General features: G+C 37.0%; 1 protein-coding gene across 2 annotated transcripts; it reads right to left on the bottom strand.

Moving 5' to 3' along the window:
- Positions 1-1901: 1901 nt before the first annotated feature.
- On the bottom strand, positions 1902-25426 carry LOC127806211 (probable zinc metalloprotease EGY1, chloroplastic). 2 transcript variants are annotated; one of them, XR_008024371.1, is made up of 11 exons: positions 24826-25426; positions 21164-21628; positions 20882-21022; positions 18800-18901; positions 7246-7457; positions 6698-6748; positions 6557-6626; positions 3927-3995; positions 2898-2948; positions 2547-2759; positions 1902-2452 (listed from the first exon to the last, which is right to left on the bottom strand). XR_008024371.1 is itself a non-coding variant. In XM_052343350.1 (10 exons), exons 1-10 carry the CDS (start codon positions 25198-25200, stop codon positions 2601-2603), a joined length of 1695 nt encoding a protein of 564 aa, XP_052199310.1. In that variant the 5' UTR covers positions 25201-25426; the 3' UTR covers positions 2468-2600. The 2 variants fall into 2 exon arrangements, 1 of the variants encoding a protein (XP_052199310.1); XM_052343350.1 differs by lacking the exon at positions 1902-2452 and having other exon boundaries at positions 2468-2759.
- Positions 25427-26081: the final 655 nt, after the last annotated feature.

The raw sequence follows: 26081 nt of genomic DNA, 5'->3' as shown, positions 1-26081 counted from the left end.
TGCCTTATCTGAAGTGATGAATTGATCATCAATGGCTTTCAGTAAGTCCTGGACTTTTTCATACTGATCGACAGAACCACGTATACTATCCGAAATTTTAGTCTTAATGAACATCACGTTGAGGTGATTAGATCACTCTCATCATTCATAAAGCGTGATATCCGTTGCAGTGCTGCTATCAGTGATTACTGGTGGCTCGTTTTTCCTAATAGCATAATCAATGTCCATCCACCCTAAATGGAGAATAATTCTTTCCTTCCATATCTTAAAATTATCACCCGTTAATTCAAGACTATCGCAACGAATATCAGAGAAATTAGCAAGTTGTGAAGCTGTATAAATATCATAAATGCTTATGTCAAAATTTGAGGTCTAATTAAATAAATTGTATGTTTTACCAATGTAAATTATACATGAATGAATCTAATGACATAAAAATTACCTGTGGACTAAATTTTTAATTCAAGTAGATTCATGTGTTTCTTATGATAGAATTATCAAATTATATACTCAATTGAAGATTTATGGGTACGTTAATTCTTTAAAAATAAACTTTATGATAAAACCATCAAATTATATACTAACTCATAATTCCTTTGAGAATATTATGAGAATAATTTGATATTTTATCCTAATTAATTATATAAATATAATAAAAGTTCTTGTGAGATAAAATTTATTATATTAAGTATAATTAATTACAATTAATGTCTATGAATCTTCATGTGATCCCAAATAAACATGATAAATAATTTTATTTAATTAAGGGTGCTGTGGCTAATCCTTAATTAATTAAAATTATATGGCACTAGACATTTAAATATTATGCATAAAACTAAATTTTATGCAAATAATCTAAATTGCATGATTTAACTATGCACAATATGTTATCTCATGCATAAAAATAATATTGCATAATTAAATCATAATATTATGCACATATTATTAATTTATGAACTCATTCAATATTTTGCATAAATTAATATGGACATAATAAATTAGTTTATGCAAATAATTGAAGTAAATAAATACAAAATTTTTTATTTTTATTTTAACAGAAATGGGCCATCAACACATTTAATTCTGCAGGCCAATAATTAAAACATGTCCAATAAAAACAGGCCAAAACCCAATAATTAAAATAACAACTCATGAAAATAGGCCCAAACCCATTAATTAAAATAATAATCCATGAAAATAGGCCCAAACCCAATAATTAAAATAACAGCCCATGAAAACAGGCCCAAAATTAAAATATCAATAGCAAAGCCCATCCCTACTTAATGGCCCACAGAAAAATAGCCTAGCCACTAATGAACAGTGTCATCTTTAACCTCCACTCGGGTCATTTTGACCTGATTTCAATTCGTTTTGAAGACTCGGTTATATCTCATAATTTCAATCATAAAAATTGATGATTTAAATTGCAGAATACTCACAAAACAACTTCCCAAAGATTTCTAAACTTAAATTATCGAAATGTCACAATCGTGTAGATATAATCAAAACTTCAACATATATTCTTACTGAAAAAATTTTATTCTGAAAATATCAAGACAGAGGCAAACAGTGCTCTAATACTAACTGTTAGATAAATATAGATAATCTAACATGTTACAAACCCCAAGTGATGGTGTATGATGAAGAGAAGGGATAATTAAGTTTAGGGACCAAAACCATGAATTTATATTGCATTCTTCCATCAAGAATATACATATTTTACCACTTTACAACTCAATCAATAAATATAATCATGAAAACTGTTGGGCCACAAAAATTTAAAGAATTCCTTTACAACCCACAACCATAATAATGGAAAAATATTTGGGCCACCTTAAGGAATTTTACACGAAAGGCTCTAAAATAATGAAAATGCCCTTTGTAATTACTTTCCCTTCCATGGCCATCGCCTCTCTCATTTCTCTCATTTTCCATGGTTGGAGGTGGATACAACGACGGTCAGTAGATGAGAAGCGAGGCAACACGAGGCGTGAGGAAAAACAGTGAGGAGACAAGGTGATGGTGGCTATGGAAAGGGGGAGAGATGAGAGATGCAACAATTATGAAAAGGAAGGGGAAACAATTACAGAAGGCATGAGTGTGGAGGGTATTTTTATTATTTTGACATGCTTCTATCAATCAATAAATAAACAAATAAACCCCTCTGGCAAAATAGCATGGTCCTCCCGACCTACCTAGTTCTCTTTATCACATGTCAAAGAAACTCCTTGAATGTGCGGAGACTTCAAAAACATTACGTTTGATTTGAATGATGATAAAGCAAGTGTCCCAAGGGTTGTTAGCTTTTCAGACTAAACATATTTTCCAGCGTGCAAGACCTCCTCTCAAGATTGGGTTGTAACCGAAACGCAACTGAAGTTGGTTTGGTTTCCAGCCACAGGTATGGTTGCAGTTGCCTAGAATCCCAACTAGAAAATCATCTCACACCCTCCTAAAAGTCAGCACAGACAACATACCAACCTTTTCATTAGAAAATAAATCTGAATATACAATGGAAATGGCTTGATTAACTAAGCCATCAATACCTTTATTTCTAATTTTACTTTCAAAGCCAAAATTGGATAGCTATGTTATTTGCATCAAAATGTAGTTATAAGGCCTATACCCAGCTCCTCTGCAAGCTCGTCCCATACGGGAAAGAGTGTCAACACAACAAGTAAAATAGCCGCCCCAAGAACTGTTTTCCTCCATGTTCCAACCTCTGTCACATCATTCAAACACGGTTTCTCTGGTGCCCTCTGCACAGGGAGTATTTCCAGAAAATTTAAATTATGCTTGTGAACCATCACTTCATTCTCATTCTTTAAGAAAACAATATAGTGATTCGCATTTACTTTAGCTTCTCTTTTTTCTTATAAAGCTCACGGATTTCATACCTGACATATCAACACATACAGGCCCCATGGAAGCGACAACGGCCCACCAAGCTGGAAGGAGAAAAGACCAAATCAATACCATAAACTTCATTCAAACAAAAAATTGCCAGATAATTTTGGTTAGTGTCGTTTATGGTTTGAAAACAATAACGGCACGGCAAGTGGTTTAAAAATCAATACATTAACCCACAAGCAAAATACTAGCCTACAGGGTTAGATTAACTCTGTTCACAATATGAAGCTTCAACATCTAGTGGTGGTTTAGTGTCAAATAAAATTTCTTTAGTCGTGGTCTATGGCTTGCAAACAACATCAGCAACATGCAAAGTTGTTATTGTTGTTGTCATCATCGTCATCATCATTAACTACACCTTTATCCTAACTTAGGATTGGTGGTACGGTATTCATAATGTCAATTGCCTTCTAAAAGTCACACTAACAATATAAATCCATGCAAAAGAACAATGTTGCAAAATTTTATGCCGATGTCCTTCCTAACACAAACTACTATACTTGTCATACAGGGGTAGATTAACTCTGTTCACAACAAACAAGCTTCAACATTATTTAGCAAAATAAGAAGAAGAAGAAGAAGAAGAAGAAGCTTAACATTTTGTTTGTTTTATAACTCCTGTGCCAGTTGCAAGGAGGAAAAAAGCTTCAAAGCAAAGCCCAGTGAGAAAAAGAACGGAAAATTAGTGCAAGTATCACCTAAAAAGCCACAGAGCCCAGTGAGAAAAAGAACTGAAAATTAGTGCTCGTATCACCTAAAAAGCAACAGTTCCGCCAAAATGCCATATTGCGTTCGACACCATATCAGATATAAATGAGTCCTATTATGAGAGGAGAGCTGTACCAAATACTTGTCCTAACATTGTCCTGTTATTTCTATTTTTCCCTTAAATTGAACACTTCACAAACTGAGGACAATTATGTCCTTCCATAAGTTCTTGCGAATCTGTCAAACAGATAACCTCATTATAAGCTAAGAAAGAAAAAAAAATCATTTAAGAAAATTTGCAGGCATACCACTCCCAGTCCAAGCAATGTGTAGGTCGTCAAACCAAATCCAATCAGTGCATTTTTTCCAAAGGCACCCTGTCAAAAAATCAAAATCCCAAAAAATTTATTCATGATAACATATTAAAATTATTGGTAATTGTATAAACTTCCTAGGATTTTGGAATTTATTAATACATGGAACTTAAATGTTTGCTATCACAAATGGTTAGTAATCAAACGATATTAACAATAGAGAGGCCCATAACTTAATGTACACCACACGTGCAAGAAAAACATAAAAGGCAAAAAGCCCATGTTCACATACATATATTTAAAATTGCTTCAGTTTTCTTCACATGATGAAGAATCACAAGGTCGCCTTGAAATACAACCCGTGTACTTTGCAGAATACAAAATTCCAATTTTTTGTTCACAGATTTGTAAAACTCTTATCAGAAGAGCTGCACCTTATCTTCATCTAAGTTCAATTTTCTCAAATAGACTCATATCCTATTATGGAACTTAGATGGAAAACTTTGATAGAAACCCAAATTATGTGTTTTTCTTTTTTGTTCCCCTTTCTCTTCAAGCATCACCAAGCACTAGGGCATTGAAGCTTCCAATTTGGATCCCCATTGTTCAGACACATATCCGATACCAGTACCAGTTTCTGTTGTAAGAGGCTAATCAATCCTCAATGTCTTGACTAAGAGGCTAATCAATCCTGAAATTGTTTCTTTACTTCTTCTATGGTTTTTTTTTTTTCAATTGTTTAAATTTCACAATGCATTGATTTGAATTGGGAATTTTTCATAAAAATACTACAATTTTAAAACATATTTTAGAAAATACTACAACTTTCAAACTATTTGTAAAACTATTACAAATACAAATTTTCTACTCAAATTTTCCTTGTACTTCAACAGAGGGTCTTGCTCTGCTTGTTGGCCAGGTTTGTGGATTTTGCCCCTTGCAGGTGTGAGTTCCATTCAGCCAAATACATGGAAAATTGTGAGAAAAATTTGTAGTAGTTTAACAAATAGTTTGGAAGCTGTATTTTTTAAAATATGTTTTAAAATTGAAGTATTTTATAAGAAATCTTGAATTGGTACAAAACTCAAAATTTAGAACAAGGAATCCAATGCTGCTCCCAAGGTGAATATAGGCCATTCCCCTTGAGTGACATTAGTGAGGCCTTTCCATTGGGCATGTTTGTAAAAGAAGTTTGGGATTGGACAGAACAAAGTGACATGCAATCACCTTCTTACCAGTTCTACTAAAAGAAACATCCTTTCTCAAGAGATTCGTGGTATCAAACAAACTGAACTACTGCATTCTCTCCTCTTTAAAGTGGTTATAAAGATCTAGGACTAGATTGATTGTGAAGGGAAAAATAGGCAGGAGCCATCATTCTACCGGAGATTCTTTTAATATTTCATTCCATTAATGCTTTTGCTCCTTGCAGCCAGAGGTGATTGAATCAGGTCTTAGGTGCAAACCAAACTGAGGTGACACAAATAAAACACTTCCTTGATACTCCAGTATTCTTTGGCAATTTAGACGTTTGGCACCTTCATCTTCTTATAATATGTCCTGGATATTGTTTCAATCAAGTGATGTGAAATACCTCCGTGGAAGGATATCAGGCATTCACCTTCTTATCCAACTATGCTCTCAATAGTGCTCTAATACTTTGTAACAGGAAAAGAAGTCACAAGAGAATGCCGGCAGAAAATATCAAGCCATCTGGTGCCTTGAGGTCAGACCAGCTTGAGCAAATGTGTAGGATGTATTCTACCCAAGCATGTCCCAGTTTTCAGGTAACCTTGGTCATAAAAGTGATAGGGCACCAAATATTATAAAAATGTACAAGTATGTTGCATTTGTCAGGTAGGATAAAAAAGACATTTGAACTGAATTGACATAATTTGGTTAATTTAATTCATTCTGGTTTCTATATGCATATTTTAAATTTTGATTTCTGGTTTTGTTTTGAAATAAATTTTCAAAAATAACTGAAACTGAAGTTCGTGGACATTCCATATGCAACCTCTCCACGACCTACATCACTGTGGCTCTTCCCCTTTATATTTGGTATCATTACTAGTGAATTGTTAACCACCATCACATCTAACAGCTTAAGATATAAGATAGAAAGCTAACTTTATCTTTTATTTTATCATTTTCGCTCTCATCACACCCCTCATATGTAGTCAGACTTCACTACATAATTGATCCAAACAAATGTAACAATTTAAATATTGGATCAGAGATGAGGTTTGAACTCAAAACCTTTGCCACCTTTGATACCATATTGATTGTTAACCACCATCTCATCTAAAAACTTAAGTTGTAGACAGAGAACTAACTTTATCTTTTATATTATCATTTCCACTCTCATCAATTACTAATAAGAAGCTCCTAGGAGAAATTAATCTTCTTGTTAACTTGGATAAGTTTTCACAATTTATCATAGCAAAAGCGTAGCCTTCAAGCTATTTCCAAGCTCCAAGGTGTTTCCTGATCTAAAATTAGCTTCAACAGTTTATCAAACAATGAAAGGAGATAGCCTTTAAGCCTCATCCAAGCACATGGTGCGTCCTTACATCAAATTACCCCAAACCATTTTATCAATCAATGATAGGAGAAAGTTTTACCTGCACTGCTCTTCCACCATCAAGACATCCCACCGGGAGCATATTAAAAGCTGATGTAGTTAACCCACACCTACAAGAACCTGAGTGATTAATCATGGATACATCGTCAAAGAAATGATGTTCAAAAAAGTGGTGCCTCACCAGCCTGCAATTACAAGAGGATGGACCGAAACTGTCCCGGCATGCATCGCTCTGCAAAGACTTATTAACTGTCAATAACATCGTCAAGATAAAAAAAAAACTATATATCGAAAAGACACTTCAACTAGTTTAAGAAGACAATTGAGATAATATTCAATGCATTAGTTTCACAAGAAGAGCATATTCATTTTGAGTAATCTCCTCAACAGTTACAATGTTGAAGGTATTCCTCTTCATCACAGCTGATTCCAAGTCTAGATTCTGATAAAGGAGGAGGGTGGCCATGGTAATGAATAGCCAACATAAATTCATTAGAATTTTGAACTTGAATTCTACACAAAATTGCAAAGCTATAATTCATACAGCCGATCCCACCTAGTGGGATTAAGACTTATGATGATGAAACATTTTTTTTCCCCTTGTCATAAGACTGAGCGTGTGAGGGATCCAATGCAGGATATTTGCTACAATATATAATCCAAAAAGGTTTGTTCCAATGAGATCTCAAGTTTTATCAATTTGTGTGATCATTAGCAAAAGAGACTTACGCATAACCCAAAATGGCTCTGCTGATTAACCCAAGTAGCAAAGAACCTTGAAATAGCATGCTAGGAACCTGCACCAAATCCCCTGCAGCATCTGGGTTTGATGAAAGCAGTAATCCAACAGAAAACATAGAAAAGGATAGTGCAGCCCCAGCAAATGGACCAGCAAGAGAAATATCAACCTTTGTCTTCCGATCAGGAAGAATAGATTTGAACTGCAGGAATCAAGATTTGGTAATTTTTAAGCAATAACTAAGGGATAATGCATATACCAAAGAAAAGAATAAGTCCCACTGTCAATGGCAGCCTTTCTTGTTGTTGGCAAGTTGGTTTGCAAAATATGAAAAAGAAACAGCACATATCAAACTTCCAACAGGGGGAAAAGGAAAAGGAAAAGGAAAAGAAAAGGGACTAAAATATAGGTGAAAAAAGTGTATATTTGGATCAGAATAGCAGACTGCCTAAAATTGCCCTCATTTATCCATGGTCATAAAGCCATTTCAAGTCAGGAAATAGGGCAATATCGAAGGATCCTGTTTATCTAGAAAATTGCATTTGATAAGGGCCTAATATAGAGATTGATATGATTTAATTTGATTCTAATATAAATATTGACTGTTTAGACTTGATTAAACATGATTCAGGGGTTGAGTTGTCTTTGACTTAAAAGTAATTTCCATATTAGTACTGTTAGAGGCCAAGTGTGAGGGAATATTATATAAATCTACTGTTATAGAAGTTCTAGGAGAGTTCTGGAGAGGGTACTGTTGAAACCGAACACTTGATATTGCCCAATATACTCACTCAATCCTCACCGAATCAATCACAACACAAACATAAAACAGAAAGTAAGTAATTGACAGAACTGAAAGAGAACAGAAATTCAAACCACAAGATGATGCACACCAATTTACCCTGGTTCATGCCATAGAAGTGACACTACATCCAGCACTCCAACGAAGAGAAAAATCCACTAAGAACTTCAGAAATCAATACAAGAATCACTCACTCGCCTTCTCTTATCTCTCGAGTACAATACTCACAAAAAGACTCCAAGAACTAGTCTATATCACAGCTCTCTCTCTTTTCTCATTGCACTTGAACAAGAGAATGGAATGATAAAATGATTGATGATCATAACAGGTCCCCTTGCCCTCCTATTTATAAACTAAAAGGGCAGACCTTCCTAAGGGAAATAACCGACTATTACAAAGTCTAAATTACCCCTACTAATTATAGTTAATTACAGATAAGTCCTGCACTCTAACTGCCATCCAATCATCCTCATAATCTCTCCCGACTTCCTCTAAACTTCCAGCACATTAACTCGGGCAAAACATCAACAGGTACAATTCAAATCATATATTTTAGTTCCTTAATGTTTGCTTAACCAACTGCCCCACCTAGTTGGATCAAGGCTTGTGATTTTGTTGTTGTAGTAGTTCCATAATTGTTTGCTTCTTTACGGTTTATTGGAGGTCATAATTCATGGTACTGAAGCCATTACACAAGGATTTGCAAATTCTGCATCATTTGTCCTTTGATCCAAGTTTATTCAGGTCAGCTTCCAGTCCAGCCTACATCATTTTGATATTAAAACAACATAATCTTAGTGTTAATTTCTTCAATGTGGTAAGCAATACCAAATGTGATGAAAAACTAAAATATCATCATGGAAATTCAAACATCTTCAATTCGTGATTGGCAAGTCACCAAAACAATGCAGGAGAAGGTAGCCCATGGGTTCTTGCCCTCCTTAGACAAGAAGCACCAACCTGGTACAACATGCCTTCTCTTTCTCAAGTTGTCAACAGTAAAGATGGAATCATGTGATGCTGCCCAAGAAAACAAGGCCCTTTAGGATAAGTTCCCACTTTCTAAATAGCCTCTCAAGGCAAAGTACTCTCCTGTCCAACTTTAAGTGTCCAACAGTCCTCCCCCTACCTAGTGATGGGTTGGTCATCAAGTAATTCAAATCCCAATCATGAAGATTACACCTAAAAAATTGTCAAGAACAATGGCCCTGTCATCATCTAGTGATGGGTTAGTCTTTGCTAGTTTTAAATGCTATACTACCTCAATTGTCATGTCATCATCTTCATCTTTGTCAAACAATGCTTTGGGGCTTTTGGTTTTCTGTTAGAAGTGGTAGGGCAATGGCTAGTTAAAGAAAGAGAGGAAACAAAATAATTTTGATTTCAGTTGGGAGGAGGGGCAAAGAGGGGGGCGGGGGGAGGGGGGGGAGAGAGAGAGAGACGATGACGATGACAACGATGAGGGATAAATCAAAGGTGGCAACAGGAAGTACTGGAGGCATTATTATGATTTAGGTTGGGTCAATAAAGAAGGGAAATGGAGTGGGGCTGATAATGGTGGAGCGAATGTCTGGATGGAGGGGATACTGAAAGGTGATGCTTCAGGTAGCAGTTGTTGAGAATGAGGAGAACAAGAAGGTGGTGATAGTAGCAGAAACAAAGAGGGGTTGTGCAGGGTGTGCTTGATGGAGGTGTTGTACAAAGAAAGAAGAATCGAAGAAGCTTTGTTGCATATAAGGGTAGAGAAAATTTTAGGCACACAGTAGCAAGGCTAACAAATTCAACGATCCATAAAGATATATTTATCATAACAGACTAAAATTTGACAAGAAGTTATTTCCAATTGGGTCCACAAGGCCTTTTTATTAAGTGTACATTTGTTTACTAATTTTCCTAACCCTGTTAGTGTTAGTTATAAGAGAGGAACAAAGAGAAAAGAAGTATACTTCATTTCCTAACTAAATCTGACATGAGAAGTTGTCGTAATTTAGATACCATGAGAAGGGTGGGATGGGGGGCGGAATCATATGATTTACTGTAAATAGAAAAAGAAAAGAAAAGAGAAAAGAATTATTTTCACTAAAATAAGGTGTCATGAGATGATTATGAAGATATCACCAGAAAAGGATAATATTGATAATTATCACCAGAAATAAAGAAAAGAAGAAAATTAAATTGTGGGATTGTAGGTGCTCATGACCGTGGCATGTGCTGATACCTAAAGCAGAGAACTCATACCTGTATAAGCCCAGGTGTTTGAGAAGAAACATATTAATAAATAAGTCCTCTTGAAGACCATACTTAACTGTGTAATGATCATGGGTGTAAAGTCATTGTAAAAAATGTACTAATGCTAATGCGGTCACCAATCAAGACCCGGCCCAAAGCCGACCCGACCACGCCGGAACAATATTTTAATACTTCTTAAGTTTTTAGAATTCTACTTGATTTAGAATTCAATTTCATGTTTCTACTTGATTTATGATTCCTACTTCATGTTGGATTATGATTTATTTCTATTAGCATTTTAGTTGGATTTTGTTTACAAATATTAGACGGATTTGGATTAGCCAAATACTATAAATATGCCTAGAATCTAGAGTTTGTAATCAAGTTTTAATTAATCAAATTTCAGCAATCTATTTGGGTTTTCTTAGCAAAACAGTCTTGTTTTTGCGTCTTCTTGAAAGCCAAGTTTCGGCCATTGAAGTTTGCTCTTTTAAGGGTTTATTTTGGTGTTTTTTTTTCACACACGCGCTACACGCTGCGTCAGGTGGTATCAGAGCGGTTCATCAACCAATCAGATGGCCAATCTTGAAGGTAACGGTAGCAACCAGCCTCGTGACGGTGACCGGGGGCTGCCCGCGGTTTGGAGAGCAATTGAAGAACAACAGGAAATAACTCGTACAATGGAGCAGCAATTGGAGCAAATCTGCAACCAATTGGGCATTTTACAACGAGTTAAGGATAATCGGAACCGGACTAATGGCGTGAATCAAGCCGGCTATGTCAAACCGGAAAGACTAGCCATTAATCCTGTCCTCATTAATCCTAGAAGACCAATGATGGATGATAGCAACGATGAGTATAAACTAAAAGTTGATATTCCTACCTTTAGTGGAGATCTTGATTTTGAGGGGTTCCTAGATTGGATCACTGAGGTTGATCGTTTTTTCGAATACATGGAGATCCCAGATGAATGACAAGTAAAGTTAGTGGCTTACAGGTTGAAGGGCGGTGCATCTGTTTGGTGGGAGCGATTAAGAGAAACGAGATTGAGGGAAGGCCGACAGCTAGTACAGACATGGAGACGAATGAAGCAGCTGTTAAGAGATAGGTTTTTGCACCCTGACTATGAACAATATATGTTTGAAGCTTATCAAAGATGTGCACAAGGAATGAAGAGTGTGAATGAATATACCTTTGAGTTTCTGCAATTGGCGGGAGAAACCAATTGTTAGAAAGTGACAATCAACAAGCAGCTCGTTACTTGAATGGATTGAAGCCTGCTATTCGTGATAAAATTGGGGTTCAGATGGTTCTGAGTGTGCAAGAAGCAAGGAACTTAGCTTTAAATGCTAAGTTAATGTTGAGTGAGAGATCTCGTAATGACAACTATCGTCGGTATAGTGGGAATGAAAATAAACAACCAGCTTTTGATAAAGGCAAGTCGGTTCAAGGAGCGCAACCCTCCAATCCACCCCATACAGTCAACCCTAATAAGGCTACAACGGGGGGAAACATTCGAGGTACTACTTCTAATCTTCCAAAATCCCCTAATCCTTATGCAAAGCCTATTCTTTTAAAATGTTTCAAGTGCAATGAGGTTGGGCATCGATCTAGTGATTGTCCAAGGAGGAAAACAGTTAACATTGTAGAAAAGGAAGAGGAAGTATATTGTGGGCTTGATGGGGAGGATGACGAAGAAGATTATGGACATGGGCAATATACCTATGTAGTGAGGAAGTTAATGCTATCTCAAAAGAATGAAGATACTACTCAACGGCATAAGCTTTTTCGCACGAGGTGTACGGTGAAAGGAAAAATCTTTGAGTTGATTATTGATAGTGGAAGTCAGGAGAACATCATAGGAAGAGATGTGGTGGCAAAGATGTAGTTAACTCCTGAAAAACATCCAAGCCCTTACATGATTGGATGGATCAAAGAAGTTGGTGGCATACATGTGGATGAACGTTGCAGGGTGCCTTTCTCTATTGGTAAGTACTTCGACGAAGTCTATTGTGATATTGTTGATATGGATGCTTGCCATATTTTATTTGGGAGGCCTTGGCAATTTGATGTGGATGCTAAGCACTCGGGTAGGAAGAACACATATCAACTTGAGAAAGAAGGTGTGCGTTATACTTTGTTACCCATAGTGGAAAAGAATCAAACCAAAGCTTCTAAAGTGGAGGGGCGAAATTTTCTTACCATTACACATAAACACACTGAGTTTGTGAGGGAGTGTAAGGATACTTGAGAGGTTCACTTATTGGTTATCAAGGGAAAGAGTGTGAGTAAGCCACTGAAGGTGAATCAAATTCCAGTGGAGGTGCAGGGATTGTTGGAGGAATTTCATGATGTGGTTCCTGAGGAGTTACCTAATGAGCTACCTCTTATGAGAGATATTCAACACCACATTGACTTGGTTCCTGGTGCTAGCTTGCCTAACCTACCACACTACAGGATGAGTCCTAGGGAGAATGAGATTTTGCATGGGCAGGTAGAGGAATTGTTGAGAAAATGGCACATTCAGACTAGCATGAGTCCATGTGCAGTGCCAGCATTATTGACACCAAAGAAAGATGGGAGTTGGAGGATGTGTGCTGACAGTAGAGCCATCAACAAAATTACTATTGGGTACAAATTTCCAATTCTTAGGCTAGACGACATGCTTGATCAACTTGATGGGGTTGTGATTTTTACCAAAATTGATCTTAGAAGTGGTTATCATTAAAACAGAATTCGACTTGGAGATGAGTGGAAGACAGCTTTCAAGACGAGAGATGGGTTGTTTGAGTGGTTAGTCATGCCTTTTGGACTAACCAATGCACCAAGCACTTTCATGAGACTAATGAACCAAGTATTATGCCATTTCATTGGTAAATTCGTTGTGGTGTATTTTGATGATATTTTGATATACAGTAAGTCTATTAATGAGCATGAGGGGCATATTCAGGAGGTGTTGAGTGTGTTGAGGGAAAACAAACTTTATGCTAATTTGAAAAAGTGTACTTTTATGAGTGAGAGCTTGTTGTTTTTGGGCTTTGTTATAAGCAAAGAGGGCGTAAAGGTAGATGAGGAAAAAGTGCGAGCTATTAGAGAGTGGCCAACCCCTAAAAATGTCAGTGATGTGCGAAGTTTCCATGGGTTAGCAACTTTCTATAGGCGGTTTATCAAACACTTTAGTAGTATTGTGGCTCCAATTACTGAGTGTTTAAAGAAAGGAAAGTTCCATTGGGGTGAAGAACAAGAGCAAAGTTTCACCTTGATAAAAGAGAAATTATGTACCGCTCCTGTCTTAGCTTTGCCAAATTGTTTGAGGTTGAGTGTGATGTGAATGGAGTGGGTATAGGTGCTGTGTTGTCCCAAGAGAAGAGACCAATTGCATTTTTCAGTGAGAAGTTGTGTGAAGCCAGAAGAAAGTGGTCTACTTATGATAAGGAGTTTTATGCAGTAGTGAGGGCTCTTAAGACATGGAAACATTACTTGATTGCCAAAGAATTTGTTCTTTACATGGATCACCAAGCTCTTAAGTACTTGAGTAGCCAAAGGCAATTGAGGAGTGAATATGCATGCTAGATGGTTTGCTTTTATTGATAAATTTTCATATAAAATTGTACATAAGTCGGGACAGCATAATCGAGTGGCGGACGCTTTGAGTAGGCGTGTGGATTTGATCAAGACCCTTAGTGTTGAGATTGTTGGGTTTGAGTGCTTGAAAGAATTATATGCGGTAGACGAGGATTTCAAACATGTGTGGGAACAATGCATGTCTCAGCAACCATCAGGAGATTTCTATGTGCATGATGGGTTTCTCATGAAGGGAAATCAGTTGTGCATCCCTTGCACATCTCTTCGTGAGAAAATTATTTAGGATTTGCATGGTGGTGGCTTAGTAGGGCATCTTGGCAGAGACAAGACTATTGAAGCTGTTATGGGACGGTATTATTGGCCAAGAGCAAGGAGAGATGTTTCTATTATTGTGGCGAGGTGTTATATATGTCAAATAGCTAAGGGGCACTCTTCTAATGCCGGTCTCTACATGCCATTGCCTGTTCCCAATGCTATTTGGGAAGATTTGTCTATGGACTTCGTGTTGGGTCTACCGCGAACCCAACGAGGTATGGATTCTGTTTTTGTAGTGGTTGATAGGTTTTCCAAGATGACGCACTTTCTCCCATGCAAGAAGACGACAGATGCAGTAGCTACAACCAAATTGTTTTTCAAAGAGATTGTTAGACTACATGGAGTCCCTAAAACTATTACTTCGGATCGTGACACAAGGTTTTTGAGTCACTTTTGGATTACCTTGTGGAGAATGTTTGATTCATCTTTGAATTTCAGTAGCACAGCACATCCCTAGACTGATGGACAGACAGAGGTGGTGAATCGTACCTTAGGAAATCTGATTCGCAGTGTTTGCAAAGACAAGCTAAGACAATGGGACCTAGTCATAGCTCAAGCGGAATTTGCCTACAACAACGCCGTGCATAGCTCAACAGGAAGATCACCATTCTCTATCGTATACATGAAAGTTCCTAATCATGCATTGGATTTGGTAAAATTGCCAAAGGTACCAGGTTTCAGTGTTGCAGCTAGTGACTTAGCTGAACACGTTCAAGTAGTTCAGGAAGATGTCAAGCAAAAGTTGCACGAGGCGAATAAGAAGTACAAGGCAGCAGCTGACAAGCATAGGAAGCACAAGGTATTTGCGGTTGGAGATGAAGTCATGATATTCTTGAAGAAGGAACGGATTCCTACAGGATAACAGAACAAGCTCAAGCCAAAGAAATATGGTCCTTACAAGATTACAAAGAAGATCAATGATAATGCTTATGTTGTGGATTTGCCAAATCATATGGGTATTTCCAAAACATTCAATGTTGCTGATCTTTCTTTGTATTTGCCAAACGTTGAGTTGTCATACCCAGATCATAATTCGAGGACGAATTCTTCTCAAGTGGAGGTGAATGATGCGATCACCAATCAAGACCCGGCCCAAAGCCGACCCGACCACGCCGGAACAATATTTTAATACTTCTTAAGTTTTTAGAATTCTACTTGATTTAAGATTCAATTTCATGTTTCTACTTGATTTAGGATTCCTACTTCATGTTGGATTATGATTTATTTCTATTAGAATTTTAGTTAGATTTTGTTTACAAATATTAGATGGATTTGAATTAGCCAAATACTATAAATATGCCTAGGATCTAGAGTTTGTAATCAAGTTTTAATCAATCAAATTTCAGCAATCTATTTGGGTTTTCTTAGCAAAACGGTCTTGTTTTTGCGTCTTCTTGAAAGCCAAGCTTCGGCCATTGGAGTTTGCTCTTTCAAGGGTTTATTTTGGTGTGTTTTTTTTCACACACGCGCTACACGCTGCGTCAAATGCACATGCATTGTGCAAAATAATAATGGTAAACACACAAAGGCATGCACAATAATAATGGTAAACAGACAGAGGCCATAATAAAGTCATCGCCTCAAGGAACCATCCTGATACTAACAACATACCAAAACTAACAACATACCAAACTTTATCCCAATACGTGGGGTCAGCTACATTAATTGGAGGGCCTTATCTTTTGTAAGACCCTTATAACGGATATCATACCAAAATGTCTCCCTCCTATTCCTCTACCTCTTTTGCTGGAACCATCCCAATACCATGTTCTAATATTTCAAAGATCCCAAACTTTTAGGGAAGAGTTTAATAGTGCGTATCAAGCCCTCTAACACCCTTTAGTTATGAGCCATGGAACTATGACTGAAGGAACAATTTGTCATGACCCTAAGGATTTCTCAAGGATAGATTAGTAAATATAATAGTAGGAGTTTACATTTCCTTTGTATTTTCTGTTATAGGCCTTTGTCTTTAGCTACTAGGTAGTTATGCTATTTGTTACATTGCACATGGGTGCAAGTTGGGTGAGGAGGGGGCTGTTAGGCTATATATAAGCCACAACTGAGGATGAAAGATTTTAGGCTTGAATTGATATTGAATCTCTCATTTTTCTTTCTACAATTCTCTCCCCATTCTCCCTTCTGCAATTCTCCCTCTTTTCCCTCTAATTTCTTCCCCCATTTCTGTCCCAATTCCCTCTTGAATCATTATGTCTCAATTCTATTCAATCGGATCCTTCCGATTGCCAATTCAACCTTGTTATGAACCCTGGGTTCATGACAAATAGTATCAGAGTAATCATCATTGGCTATGTCTTCCGTAAGATCGTTTAGCTCTCAACAACAAGGTAGGCTGTAATCTTAGGAGGTATATCAAACAGTTCCGACAGTGTTTCCAAAGACTCCGGTAAGGTGATTTAACAGCGGTTCGGCGAGTCCGGCGAATTCAACAGAGTAGACGAATCATAGGAAGCTACGTCATAGGAGCCAACAACTGCAGTAGAACTGATGATCAATGATTGAGATCAGATTTGGAGGTTGCTGATCCATAGCGATCAATTGTAGTGATTTCCAGCGAAAGGAGGTTTAGGCGATAATCAGAGTGCGCAAGAGAGAAGACGAGGCAGGGGTGACTCCTAGAGCAGATCCTTAGCCTCCGGTTTCTTCTTCTGGTGCAATTCCAACTATTCCGGTGAATTTGGCATTCTAGACAGAGAAGCAACCAAAAATTTCCGGTTGAATCTCGGAATTGATTTCCAAACCCTAGGCAGCAGAAATCGATCAATTGTTAAGCGATCCTTAGCTGCAATGGAATTAATTGAACTTTTAGGAGGCGATTCTAGAAATAGCAAAGAGTTGATGGAGCGAGGAACCGACTTTGTTATTGATCTCTGACGGTGATTGATGTTAGCGATTAGGTGAAGCAATTCTGATAAATTACGAGACTAAGCCAGTGGTCGCGACCAATGGACGATGATTGGGTGGGTTGCGGCTGTCGCAAATTGGGATTGACCGCGATTGGTTGGGTTTCCAATCTGAATTGGAAGGTGTCTGGTAGGGGGCAATTAGGCTTGGAGTTCGAGAGAAGGACTTTGATGGCGATTGAGCTAAGAGAATTCCGATTGGTTTTTGGATATTGCTGCCGACGTCGTTAATTTCCAACAAGCAAGCAAACACGAGTTTGAATAGGGAAGGTGAAGCAGTGTTCTGTTAGTGAGAAGTCGACCATGGGGAGCAGTTCATGCATGAAACAAATGGAGTCTCAATGGCAGTAGAAGAAGGTTGCATTTTCAGCTGGAAACATGAGGAGTTTGGCCAGAAGCCTCAGGCATGGGAAAAGAATTTTGAGAAGGGATTCTCTCCTTAGGCTTGAATTTTGAGGAGTTTGGCTAGAAGCCTCAGACATGAGGAGTTTGGCCGGAAGCCTTAGGCTTGAATTGATATTGAATCTCTCATTTTTCTATCTAGAATTCTCTCCCCATTCTCCCTCTTGTTCCATTTTGCAATTCTCCCTCTTTTCCCTCTAATTTCTTTCCCCATTTATGTCCCATTTCCCTCTTGAATCATTTTGTCTCAGTTCTATTCAATCGGATCCTTCCGATTGCCAATTCAACCCTGTTATGAACCCTAGGTTCATGACACAATTTTACCAATAGCTAAATTCTGAAGACTTGGCATATGAATGGTTAAAAGACTAGAAGCAAGTCATACATGGACAGAAGTTGCATTAATTTATTTTAATGCATAAAGTTCAATTAGCCTAAATGTCATGTATGATTATCAAGAAAGTGAAGAAACTGAATAAGAAAAGAGAATAGGACAGAAACTTAACATATAGTGAATGGATTAGTTGACATGGCACGTAAGTCTATTTTATTAATGATAAGCCAGTGTTGGTAACCAAAATATCCATAATATAGCAGCACATTTGATCATGCATAACTTTCTTCTATATTCTTTTTATTCAATGAACCATTCAATTTAAACCTACTTCATTTTCCAACGAAAGTTCCCCAAGAAAGGACCAGAAGATTATTAGTCCATTGCTACTAGACTAGGAGGGGTGGACTGGGCATAAACCCAACAGATTTATTTTTTAACCGATTAACCCAAAAAACCGAACTAACCGATAACCAAAAAAACCGAACCGAACTGATTAAAACGAAGAAACGCAAAAAAAAAACCTAAAGAAAACCGAAGTAACCAATAGAAAACACACAAAACTGAAGAAAACGACATCGTTTTATAAACATCAAAACATCGTTTTAAAGTTAGTTTGGTATAGTTAGTTGGGTCCTTCCAACCAAAAAATTGAATTGAAAACCGAAAATTAAAAACCAAACTTTTGAGAAAAATTAACCGAACCAAACCAATGCAAGAAAAAAACCGAACCGAACTAACAAGTTCGGTCGGTGCAGTTCGATTAGTTTAGGTAAACTGAACTTTTACTCTTCCCTATTTTTGACTCCTTATTCTCACAGTTGATTGCCCAACATTTCACCATGCACGAGCAACAACACCATCTTACGAGGCATTTTCACATGGAAAACAATAAAGATATGTATATATCTCCATTGAATTAACATCCGTTGGGAGATAATAAAGATACTTACCTGAGTGATTGCGCCAAAGCTGCCAAGAGTAATGTTAGGAATGAAGTATGGAATGCTTAGTTTTACTTTCTTTGGGAAAGCAGCCAAAAAATGCCCTACTTCCTGCATAAAATGGATTGCCTTATTATTTACAGATTCAGATTATAACAAATTACATGATTGAAAGATTTGAAATGAATATTATTCCCGTAACAGGAAACGTAGAGTCCTTTCTGGTCTGCACCAAGATTCATGTTGTTATGCTCTTGTTTTAAATTTTTACAGAACATAAAATACAATCATGTTTTTTGGAAACTATTTCTCAGAACAGAGATCCAAAGAGAACACAAGAAAGGGTTTTTACTGGTCCAGCAACAAGTAAATTTTAACAGTTAATGGAAGCCAATTCCCACTTCAAATTCTCTTGAACAGAAATAAGAACATATTTCTGGGTTTACTCAAATAAAAAAGGAAATATATAATGCAACCAATGGAGCATTCAATGAATGAACTATAAAAAGTGCAAGTGACAACACCCTCTGTTTTTGCATGCATTGTTAGTGATTCGATGCACAGGCTGCTTCTAACAATTCCATCCACTAATAATCAATTATTTTGACTGAAAATTGTTCTCTGACCAACTGATTTTCAAATGAGAAGCAAATGGTGAAAAGAAGCACATAACATTGGACAAAAATGATTTTGTAAGGATTCAGGTAAAAAAGTTGGATTTTCACCAGATGAACCTGTTTGGTATTGTTGTGTTGTGGCCATTATGCTGTGTTGCGCTTTATTATGTTGTTCTGCGAAAGCAATGTTGACAAAAGTGGTTTTTGGTAACTAAGTGTGGTGCTAAGCTTTAGCTTATTAATGCTAAATGCAAGGGATAAGTGTTTGGTTAATATTTTACTGTTGTGTTGTAAATAGAGATGGCAAAATGGGCTTGGCCCGACGGGCTGGCCTGTTGGGGCCCGGCCCTGCACCGGGCTAGGGCCAGCATTTTGCTGGCCCATTTAAGGCCGGGCCGATTTGGCTCGGCCCGCTAATCGGCCACCCCCCCCCCCCCCAAATAGCCCACTCCCAAACAGCCCGCGCCCCTTGCTCTCAGCCTCGCCTCTCGCCCTCGCCCTCGTCTCGCCCTCGCCCCTCAGTCGCCCTTGTCTCGCCCTCTGCCCGCGCCCCTCGCTCTCAGTCTCGCCCCTCGCCCTCTCTCGCTCACTGCCTGCTGCTGCTCGCCCTTGCTCTCACGCCACCTGCCTCTGGGCGGGCTGGGCTGGCCCGTTTGGCCCGCGGGCCTGTGTAGGGCCGGGCTAGGGCCAGCAATCTGCTGGCCCGTTTTTAAGCGGGCTGATTTGGCCCGGCCCGCGGGCCACTTGGTGGCGGGCCCGTTTGCCATCTCTGGTTGTAAATGTATAAATGACTAAAAAAGACACTAGTATATGAGATAGAAATTATGAAAAGTGGCATGCTTATGGCTCGCAGTAAAAGCTGTTGCTCTTTTGTAAAAAGAAAGGAGTCCTTGTTTTTGCTTAAAAACAGCTTAACCTTTTTCTTTTTCTTTTTTTTTTTCAAAGAAGCAGCTGTGCCTTAAAAGCGAAGTTGCTCTCAACCAAAAAGCTACTTTTTAAAATTTTTGCTAAAAAGCTACTGCGCTTTAAAAGCATAACAATACCAAAGAGGCTTAAAGTGGTTTACATAACTAAAATGCCAGCTTGAGTAAATAAGAAAAGGCACCACAAATAAAAAAAAGAAGAGAAAAATTCCAAACAGAAATTTTATTGCAAGCTCCCCAATGATGATTACAAGAAAAAATGAGAAAACAAAAAAAAGGGAGAGGAGGAGGAGGTCGAAAAGAGAGAGAAGTGCATTAACTAATGAGGGCTACTTACTACAGTAGATAAGGATGATAACAGGCTGTTTTAGTTTATGAACTTTGAGGCCTTACAATACAGTTACAGGAAATGATAGAGAAAGAAGCTTAATGGAAACATTTTTCTGCATGGAGACAGTATATACGTTGGTACAAGAAAAAGCATTTTGTTTTTTCCTCAAGAAAATGTGGTCAATTAGTTGAATCAATAATAAAATAGCAACTGTTCTTACATGAAATAGCTGAACTCCCAGGACACCATATGCCAGGGGCAGAGCAGACTCCACAAATGGGAATAGAAGCTGCATATCTGGTGGTTCAATTGCATTTGGGTCTGTGAAGTATTTTACTACTTCTGGTGGAAGCCTATTTATCTGCTTAATTAAGAAATGGAATGAATGTATATACATTAAGTAATGCACTTTTTGCTATCATAATGATAAAAAAGATATGAAAATAAAAGGCAAGTAATCAATCAATACAATAATGTCAAGAATAAAAGAAAGTAGGAATACCTGAGATGCAATTCCTAGCTCCACAGAGGAACCAATGGTGAGAAGGAACAACAAAAGAGCAATCACATATTGCCATAATGTTGTTGACTGTGGTTCTGAGACCTCTTTACGCAGCATGCCAAAACTAACACGAGGACCCCCACGGGGATCTGGTCCTTCTGAATTGGGTTCCTCCACCATAAATAGGTTGTACTTGTCACCCATAAGGTCAGTCAGCTGACTCTGAAGTTTGGAAAAAACCTCCTCTCTCTTGCCCCTCAAGTTGCCAAGAAAAAGAATACCCTCTCCTAAGTCTCCAAATGGCTCTTCTTTGGTCACCCAAAAGGTGGAATAGCCAAAAAGCTTTTCCTTTATAAGCTTTACATCCCCAGGATCAACCTTCTCTGGTCCGAGGAGTTCCATCAGTTTGAAAGAGTCAACTTGGAAATTATTATAAGCTGGTTCAACAGGTGAAATTGTTGGTGGCTGAACAAGCAAAACAAATATATCTGAATCAGCATTGTCATTGCCACTTTAGGCAGAGGCATATAAATACATTTAACCATTTTAGTTTGTCCCTCAAATCTCTCGCCCTATGCGCTCGTCTCTCTTTCTATATCATACCTAAAGATATAATGGCATGCATGCAGCTATATCTGTAAATGACATTAGCTGGTAATATATATTGATCCAATTGAAACACTCCTTTAGTAATTTTCACTTAACATTAATCACTAAAGGTTTAATAGGGAAAAAGAATGTGTATACTCAACTAATAAAAACTAAAATAAAGAATTAATAATTATATTGGTAATTATATATTAGGGTTTAGCATAAGCAGCATTGCATTTTTTTTTTTTTAGATTGTACTGGTGTTTTAGTTGAAACTGACAACTAACTAATGGCAATCAATAATATTTTCTTTAAACCATCTTGGAAAATATCAATTTATAATAAATTGCTATTGATCCATCCTGAAAACCCCTATATGGAGTTATGAAAATATTATTTTTGCGAATATTTTAATCAATAGTTTCTTAGAAACAGAATAAACAAATTTTAATGATAAAAAATAATATCCAAAAATGGGATTGTTACTTTTAAGACATTTTGTAAGAACCCAAAATTTTAGGAAAAAAGATAATAAGGAAAATATTTTTTGAATAGAAGCTCAAGTGTGTTACTTGTCATTATTCTTGAAGGTATATATTGTTCTATTCACTGGTTTCGACTCATTATAGATATTTTTAAATTTTTAGGTCAAGGTTCAGCTGTGGAACCATCAAATCTTTTGAAGAAATCCAGTCAAGTTTAGCTTACTTATTTCACTTTGGTATGGTCCCTTTTGTTCTTGCGGGCATTAGTGTTGTCTTAGTAGTTTTTATTATTCTTAGTAGTTTGCTACAAGATTTTGTTATAGGCAGGATTGTTTAGAGAATTGTTCAGTTTATTTTGTGGAATGGATTTTGTTTCAATTCAGTTAAATATTAATGTTATTGTCATGAAATGATGCATAGAGAGGCTTCCCTAATCCTAATGGGCCTATGGTTCATTAAGGGTTAGGTGGTGGTCGTGGGCCCCCCAATGGGTCGTGACATAGTTTCATTGAGTTACTCTTTATAAACATATAACATAAATTGTTTTGGTAATTTTGTTTCTTGGAATTTCTAGCAACAAAAATTCCTCCACAATAATTTGATTTGTATACATTGGATGGTTGATACCCAGAGGCAAAGTTAGATATCAGGATACTATTAATCAGCAGGGGCAATGTAGAAGTAGTTTGGAGGAGGTTGGCGGGATAATTTATACATAGTGAAGGTTGAATGTGTGTCAACCTCTCCATTGATCCATTTGTCCATTTATAGGTGGCATGGGAGAGGAGTTCTACAACCTTGTTGTAAAGGTTGGGCCCAAATTGTTAAATTATACATTAAGTTTGAGATGCGGTTATAGAAGGATCTCGTTGGCAAAACTAGTCCCCTTGTTAGAGATGGATAACCCCAATCTTTCTCTCAAACTGGTCATGTCAAAAATTGCTTTGGGCAAAGGAACCATGCAAGTGACAAGCTTCCAATCTCTTGCCACTAAACTATGAGATCCTAGTATCCCTAGAGGAGGCACTTTGGAACCCCTTCACAGGGATTCTAAGTGCTAAAGTACCTTAGAGTTGCTCATTCACTTGATCAAGGGAATCCCTCTGTCAATCAAGAGGAGAAGACCCCAGGGTTTTGAACCTGAGTGTGTGGGCTATCTAAGTGAATGGGTACCAATAGTATCATAGGACATTGCTCATCCAATTTTAGGTTTTCATATATAAAATAATGGTTATACTATTTTGTATGTAGAATCAGTGGTATTGCAAATAGTGGAGTTTAGGATTAAATTTATGAAGGAATTACACATAATTCACTGAGTGGCTAAAGATTCTATGTTAAATTCATAAGAAAAATTCAAAATTTAAAAATAAGCATGATATCTTATTAATGAAAAAATAGCTTCTTTTATTAGAAAAAAAAAAGCTTCTTTTTCTTTGAAAAAGTTAAAAAGTTCATGCAAAATACCTTAAATTAAGTGAAACAACTTAATAATAGTGCTCCTTCTAAAATTCAAGTTGGAAGGATAGTAGATACAGGTTACCATTGCATGACCCTAACAAGACAAATAGAATGTTATGCAGTCAGTCAATAGTTCAGAAGTTTACTTTTCATTGCCAAGTTGAACTCTTTTGTGTCTAATATTGGACAGAATGGACCAAACGACTATCTAGTCCTAATAAAATAAAACATCATATTTTATAATGACTTAATTAACATAATCGTTGGCAAATAATAGATGAATATACAACTGAGAATCTATTGGGATCCAAAGGGAAATATAAGTAAGAATGCATGCATAAAGGTAATAATAATAAGGCAGCGGGAAAGTATGGCACTCCTGAAATAATAATTTTAGTTAGTATACAATAAAATGAATGACATGATCCATAACCAATAATATAATTATCTAAATCCAAGTACACAATATATGATAGAATAAAAAAAGAAAAGAAAAGAAAACTCACCAAGCTGGGACATTAAGAAAAATGCATAAAGGTCGTTCTTATTATAGGTATAAGATCGCCTAAATTTGAGCTGCATTGTGTGATTTTCAATGTGAACCACTGTATGCGCAAGGTGGATTATGCAAGTTTCCTCATTACCAGATCACAACTCATATTCTAATATACAAGATGTAAAAGTCCATACCTCGTCAGAACCACGCATACAAACCTTTTACGTCTCTAAGCATTTGAGTTGCATCCTAGTATCTAGGAGTTTATTTTGTTCTCATGGTCATTACCAAAGCAAATGTCAATTTTAATGGACGTCGGTCTTCAATACTCCTATGTTAGATATCTTGTTGAATATAAGGAATTTATCAATAAAGTTTTCTAGGGTGCCCCAATACTGGGTTCTCTGTCAAAATTGGTTTTAATATAAAAAATCTATCTCTTGTTTCCAACAACACAGTCCTAATTCCAAACAGACATTAGCTGTCCTTTTCTTCGCATTTTCAGCCACCAAAGAGATCTATTTGAATAATTCTTTCCTGAATAGATGTATATTTCATTTCAAACACAATGATTGACCAAATATATATATATATATATATAGAGAGAGAGAGAGAGAGAGAGACCACACCCTTGATGAAACGGAAGGAGGCGACTTATCGGAATCAAATTCATCGGTAGTGCTCATTCTTCTGTCTTCTTCCGACTCATCCATCGATGATGTCGCAGTAGCCAAATTCGAATCCTTGGACGAATTGTTGCCACCCTCCCCGACGTTATCACCACGGTCATTCGCTCCAAAACACCTAAACCTATAAAAATTAGGCCTAACAAAAGTAGCTCGATGCCTCTTCTTGGGTACCTGATCGTCCTGCCTGCCCCACAAAAAGCACTTGCTCTTACGTTCCAAGAGTAGAATTCTTTTTCTGCTGGGGTTGCCATTTTGAGTCCAGCGAATGAACTTCAGGTTCACAATGCAGAAACTGCAGCTCGTGAGCGTTGCCATAGAAAAAAGAGAAGTTCAATGCGCAATCCCACGGGATAGGGTGGGTGTCTTCTTCGTGCCCCGAGAGAACTTCAAGCAGCGGCGGCCCGCATGGGGTAGATACGGTGGCTGAAGCAAACACGGAGCAGGAGTAGCGACGATGCCTGTCTCTGCGTTGCGTGCTTGCCTTGTTTCCTTTGGATGTGGCAGCATCAGCAGCATATCCTCTAATGAATAATATCTATCTAATATTCATTCTCGCTCGCTCTTCTTTTTATAGCTCCCTAAAATATCTATTCTCTCTCTTTTTTAAAAAAATAAATAAAATCTCTTATTTCTTTTTCACCTTACACAATATGATTAATGTTTATAATTTAGTGTTTTTCATGCTAAATATCAATATAACAATCTAAACTCGAATAAATTTTAATTAAATCAATAAATATTATTATAAATACAATTTGTTCTTGACAGTTTCTCAAAAAACAAAAAAGTAGTATAAAAGTGTATAATAAGGAACTAAATTGTTGTTTAGATTGAGATAATTCAATTATAACATTTTATGGATATTATTTTATATGCATCAATATTTCATGGTACTGTTGGTGTTGAACTCATGTGTCATTAATTTTCTTATTGGTATGTGAAACCATATATTATATGTATAAACACGATACTAAGCTCACCTTAGAGCTAAATTAAAATTAGCCTACCTCTCGTGCCCTCTAAAGTAAGCTCGCCTTGGTCATATGCATTTTATGGATATTACTTTATATGAATCAATATAGTTAATGTCAAAGAAGTCTGATTTTATATTATAGTAAATTAAAGATCAGCAACAATATTACATTAATTTATTTTGAAAATAGACGAAATTACTTCTGCAGTTACTCTATTTATTT

The sequence above is a fragment of the Diospyros lotus genome, chromosome 7 (genome assembly GCF_014633365.1).
Source record: "Diospyros lotus cultivar Yz01 chromosome 7, ASM1463336v1, whole genome shotgun sequence".
Classification (NCBI taxonomy): domain Eukaryota; kingdom Viridiplantae; phylum Streptophyta; class Magnoliopsida; order Ericales; family Ebenaceae; genus Diospyros; species Diospyros lotus.
The sequence above is the reverse complement of the archived record's forward strand: the minus strand, read 5'-3'. Positions and strand labels throughout refer to the sequence as shown.